Genomic DNA, 6,266 nt, shown 5'->3' on the forward strand with positions numbered 1-6,266 from the left:
TGTAGTAAACGCCATTTTCCTAGAGTTGGGGATTGCTTATGCACGCTTCAATGCTGATCACTTTTAACTCCTGGAGACTCTCGAGTTTGTCCAAGCCTTGAGGTAATCCTTTTAGCCGGCTGCAATTCTGCAAGTGAAAATATTTTAGCTTTGGCATTGAATCCACTTCCAAGGAATGAAAACTTTCCAGAACGGAAAAATCTTGGATGATAAGGGACTCTAGTTTGGGAAACGATGGCGGCATCCCAAACTCCACGGGGAACTGAGTACAATTACTATTCTGCAATAAGGTCAGTCGTTGTAAGTTTGGCACTTTTTGCAAAGGAAGATAATTTGCAGAATGATCTCCCTTCATGACAAGCACCATGAGATTATAAAGCTTAGAAATCCATGCGGGCATCACGCAGTTGTGTAAGTGAAGAATTTCCAGTCGCCTCATGGACGACATTTCTTGTGGAAGGAGAAGGAGGGCATGATCATCGGAATTCTGGAAGAAGAGCTTCCGCATCTGTGTCATTTCTCCAAAGACCTCTTTGATTAGGCCTTGGGAACCGCTGAATATAATTGACAGCTGTTGGAGAAGAGTCAAACCTTTCAAACCCATCAACTGCAAAGCATTTGCAGCGTTTTTCTTCAATACAACTTGTCCTAATTTTCGTAAGGAGACAAGCTTGGATATTCCGACGGGAAGGAATTCCAATTTTTCATAGCCTTCGGTATTTAGATGCAGCATACACTAGTGTTCACCTACACCTGAATGCAAATCTGTCAAATTTTCGCACCAGCTAACATCGAGGAAGAGGAGATTTGTGAGAGCACTCAACCAACTGGGCAGCTTCTCAATCTTAGTCCTGGACAAATTAAGTAGTTTCAAATGCGTTAACTTTTCAATAGACCCGCGCAATGATCTAATGGAAGTCTGGCTCATGTCTAACACCTTCAAATGTCTCAGTTTACTGAATAACTATCTAGAAATTGATTTGAGATTAGGATTATTCCATAGGAGTAATGTACGCAGCCCAGGAGAGGGGATGGGTTTGTCGGCGGTAGTTATTTCATTTTTAATCAATGAAATCCTCCGTAGGCCCTAGCACTTTTCTACAGGAAACTTTTTCAAGCTTCTACCAGCCTGATATAAACATTTGGTCTGCTTCTGAGACTCTAAAAGAGCTAACTCGTGTAGCAGATCATGCATTTTACAATACTTGATCATGTCATCGTTCTCATTATAAGGTAGAAACTCAATCATATAATGATCAACAAGCTGTTTTAAATAAGATCATCCAAGCTCGTATGGATCTTGTGTTTCATCAGGATTAACAAATCCTTCGGCAATCCATACTTGTACTAGGTACTCACAACCCATTCTAGTATCTTCCGGGTATGCAGAACAAAAAACGAAACAAGGCTTTAGATAATCAGGCAGAGCATCGAAACTTAACCTGAGAGTCGGCAGAACGTCGTCTGTGATTGTGTCGAATTGCTTTAGCCGATTTAGCGTGGGTTCCCACTCGTTAGGATTTCGTCTGACGTTCGCCATGGATCTTGTTACTGTCTTCAGAGTTAACGGCAATCCCGAGCACTTGTCTGCAATGTCTTCGGCTATTTTCTTCAGGTCCTCTGAAAGACTCTCAATTTCATTTTTATGGAATGCATGCATGAAGAACAACTTCCTACTATCAGCCTTAGACAAATGATTCATGTCATGGGCTCAGTGAGCTCCCATTTGTTGTGCAACGTTTCTGTCACGCGTTGAATTCATAACCTTGAAATCCTGAGAAACAATCAATTCTTTTGCCCCTCTGTCCCACACATCATCCAGAACAAGCAAACACCGACTTCCTTGAAGGTAGCTCTGGATGTTATCCCTGAGCATATTAACACTTAGATTAGTTTGCCTTTTGTTTTCCGGAAGTTTTACCTCCGAGGCTATATGCTGGAGGAGCTGCTGAACTTAGAAGCTTTAGGATACTTCCACCCAAATCCGATGGTCAAAAGTTTCTTTGATCTTTTGGGTATCGAACACGAGTTTCAGTAGCAAACTTTTGCCTAGACCTCCCATCCCTGTGACAGCAATGATTCGAGGGTCATCCGTGGTCAGCCAATCAACAATTTCTTTAGTATCCATTCCCACCGGACTATCGTCTATGAACACTCCACTTAAACTTCTTTCACTGTGTAGGGAAACTACATTAACCAGCATAGAAGATGGCTGCACATCCGTATCTCTAAGATATTGGAGATACTTAGAGCTTTCGTGAATTCTTCGAATTCAGTCTTTCAAAGCTCGAATCTTACGGCTTGCTCTCCACACCTGAATCTTACGACTTACTCTCCACAAGAGAATCTTACGGCCCACTTTCCACAATCGAATCTTACGGCCTAGTAGACAGAGAGAAATAGTGCTGTTATGCTGCTGAGACGTATTCTCTATTAGATCGATAGCGTCCTCAAAGAAATCTTGGAGGTTCTGCAACCAATTATTCATTGAACTGGAATGTGTCGCTCCATGAGCATCAATCAGTAGGCATTTGATGCTGTTAAGCTCCCTAAACATGAAATCCAAGTCGTCTCTGAAACTGCTAACCAATGATGCCTCTTGGAAAGTCTTTTGGGCCAGCATGTAAGCCAGACGACTTATGAGATTCACAGCAATTTCAGCCATTGTTTCTTTTACCCTCCTAGCTCAACACTGCTCTTATTTATAAAAAATCCATCATTGACTTGGCGTTCCCATGAACTCCCAACGACTGTTCTCTTTGGACATTGTTTAATTTAATTTAATTTAATGGTTAAATAATTAAAATCCATCGACTGCAACTGCTAGATTTAAAAAGGAACATATATGACTTTAGTAGAAGGCTAGAAGTTACAAACATTGACTGAACTCTGTATTGGAAAACACTAGTTTTAAATTATCAATTGTGCACCATCATTACCTAATACACTGTGAGGGGCAAGAGTCTATTTTAATATATTTTCCAAGGATTCCCAGCTCATTACAAATAGTTTCCTACAACACAGGCATTTTGAAAGCTCCTCGTATGGCACTACGCATTTTCATATTAGTTTCAGGCTTTCCCACGTTCAAATTTCTGATCGCAAATCAATTTTTCCCAGTCCCACCTCTGTCTTTTAATTTTGAAAATTAAATAAATAATAATAAAAGATTAAGATATAGAGCTGCAAGTGCTACGGCCAATTCGTCTCGAGGAAACCACGTAAATGAGCAGCATAAAAAATATCAAATCCACATTCGTCTACTTTCACATTAGAATCGTATGGTTTTTTTGGTCCTTTTCTAGATACTTCTGGTGTAATGAATACGTTTAGGAAAACGTTATTAAAATGGTTTGTAAATGGAAAATAGGTAACTTATACAGGTTAATAATAATAACAATAAAACTATTATATGGAAGTCAATGGTTTTAGTTTTGTTTAGGATTGGAAATGGGAAAAGAGTCGGAATTGATTGAGACTCTAGGTGGGTAGTAGGGAAGATTACAAGTGTAGATGTGGTTTGTTCTTTTTAAAAGTTAGATAAGTTTATTTGGAATTAATTGTAATTTGTAGATAAAATAAGGAATCAAGTGTATTGATTGGGTTAAAAAGGTAGAGAGACATTTGAAGAGAAAATTATAGTAATTATATGAGGATATCACATTTAAAAATCAAACAAGGTAAAGATGAGCTCATTGAGAAAAAAATTGTTTTTGGTAGGATATATTTCTCCAAGTTGGAATTTTAAGTGTTGTATTATGGGTGGAGGATTTTGTTTTGTGCTCGGGAAACATTTATGGAAGTTCAAATGTGCATTTAAAGCTATATTTTTGTTAATGCAGTTGACTCTTGACAATAAGGCTCTCACTTGCAATATTCTTCAAAAGAGGTAAACATGGGTGTAGATCATGTATACCATCCAAAGAAAATGAAAAATCAATTTTGCATTTTTTAAAGTTGAGTCCTTTCACTAGTCATGTATAGATAGAATTACATGCATTTTTTAGTTTTAGGGAGGTTTGGGGAGGAAAGTCTATATATGAAGGTTGGCATAGACGGTATAGTAGTCTTGTTATTCAAAAGCTTTCCCATTGATCACCACATGAGATATATGGGTGGTTCATAATGCTCATATTTTTTCAAATATATTTGTCCTACACCTTTAATATGATGTCTAAACAATGTCCATTTTTTATGTTTTCAATTGTACTATTCAAGAAAACTCCAAAGACAAATTTGTATCAAACCAATAGCGTAGATCTTCAACTTATTTTGATGGAGATTATCAATATGACTCAATAATAAGTTGTTTGAAGGTGTGATTTTCTTGAATGAAGCACATATTATAAATTATAATTGAAATAGGAATGAATAAATATGCTATAACTATAAATTTAAAGTTACCATTAATGCTCTTAACTAAAAATCATGTAATGAAACTTTAGATTTTGGACTCTTTGGTTGGGCCAAATAAAACTCATCACAACCTCCAATGTTAGCATAGACTCCCAAATGCATAACTCAAGCAAGAGACTAGGTCATGTTTGTCAGACAACCACAAAACACCCTACAAAACTAACTTGAGACAAAATTGATAGAGTATTCGGGTATTTACTTGATTAATTAAATAATATTTGTTTAATTATTTAAATTCCCTTTATCTCTTTTACACTTAAGCTAACTTTAGGTGCATAATAATTAATTCTTTTATTAATTATTATGTGCAAACCTAGGTTTTCCCTTTTATGGTTTTTTGACCTGTTAAAAGTTGAGTTCATTCTTTTCATTGTAAGAAGAAGAAGGTTTTTTACATTACAAATTTTGTGAATATTGAGCTCTCTCTTTTTGAGCATATTTTCTGTGTATTTCTTTCTTCTGTGATTTGCTTCCTTGCTTCTCCTTGTAATAGGTTTTTCAGCTTGTAGAGATCATTTGGGCTCATGTGGTGTTGTATTTTCTCAACTCCAACATGGTATCAGAGCTTCAGATCTACATCTATCTATTCTTGTTTTGAGAATTTTTGTATTAGAAGTAGATCTAGGGTTTCAGAATTTTTTTTATGTACCTAGGAATAGATTTTTTTCTGAGCACTTTGGGCCTAAACGGACATCACCATCGTGCTCATAAGGCCCGAAAACCCCTATGCTCATATAAAATTTGACCTATTTTGGTTCCTAAGCCTCTGGGAGTATTTTTTCTCTAGATCCAGGTCATACGACCTTGGCATGTAGTTCGAGAAAAAAAATTCAAAAGAAATTATTTTTTTGCCTTTTTATGGCATGCAGTGTACCAGGCTGATAGTTCGGCTGCCGTACTGTCATATTTCATAATTCATATTTCCTCATCATCTTACTAATTATTAAACCATTTTCTAATAATTAAATATTTATTATTCAATTAATTCTGATTAATTCCCCAGTTTAAATAATCTTTATTATTTAAATAAATTAATTCTCAATTTCTATCTATCATCAATAAATCATTCAACCCTTTTCTAAATATTAATTAAATAATTTTTTTAAATTATTAAATTAACTAATTATTTCCTCTAATTCAAATTCCAAACCCCCAAATTCTAATTTCATTTATTCTTCTACTTAAATTCTAATTATTCCAATTTTTTCTAATTTCAAATACATGTGCATGATTTCAAAAATCAAATTGAAAATCGAATTTAAGTTCTAAATATATTCAAATAACAAATTGAATTTAAAATAAATTCAATATTTGAATTAAATCTCATGCAAAGATTAAATTGAAAATCAAAGTCAAAGTTCAAGCACATGCTAAATTAATTAATTTAATCAATTAATTAATTAATTCAATTATCTCTTCAATCTCTATTTCTATCGTTTAATTAGTTTTTTTCTAAATAAAGCTCTTAATCAGCTTTCAATCAACTTTTTTCTCAATCAGTTAACTCATTTATCTATTCAATCTATTTTGTTCCATCTCCAAATCAACAGTTCAACTATCAATTGGCATGTGAGCTCACCTAAGTTCCATCTCTTGGTCTATCTGTTCCACCTTTCAATCAATCCTCTCCAATAATCTATAAATTGAGCATTCAATTCCTCACAATTTCTCTCAATCACGAACTTCAAATCTTTGTGTCATTTGCAGGTTGCCAGCGCGATATATGAGAGCCACCATACCACAAAGAAGAGAAGAACAATGTAAGCCATGATGCACAATAAGGAGTTTTACATTGTTTAATTTTTTTCTATTTTGCATCTATATTTCATTGAGTTTTTGTTTGAATTCTA

At 35.1% G+C, this 6,266-nt stretch overlaps 1 protein-coding gene across 1 annotated transcript; it reads right to left on the bottom strand.

Annotated features, from left to right (window-relative positions):
* Positions 1 to 1,279: 1,279 nt before the first annotated feature.
* Positions 1,280 to 1,702, bottom strand: LOC131037613 (probable disease resistance protein At1g15890). Its single transcript, XM_057969798.2, has one exon. The coding sequence runs from the start codon at positions 1,700 to 1,702 to the stop codon at positions 1,280 to 1,282; it is 423 nt and encodes a 140-aa protein (XP_057825781.2).
* Between the last annotated feature and the right edge of the window lie 4,564 nt (positions 1,703 to 6,266).

This window comes from Cryptomeria japonica, chromosome 8 (assembly GCF_030272615.1).
Source record: "Cryptomeria japonica chromosome 8, Sugi_1.0, whole genome shotgun sequence".
Lineage (NCBI taxonomy): Eukaryota > Viridiplantae > Streptophyta > Pinopsida > Cupressales > Cupressaceae > Cryptomeria > Cryptomeria japonica.

What these genes read in the sequence shown, in the direction of transcription:
- LOC131037613 (XM_057969798.2), bottom strand. Translation starts at nt 1,702, where the DNA reads ATGAATCATTTGTCTAAGGCTGATAGTAGGAAGTTGTTCTTCATGCAT.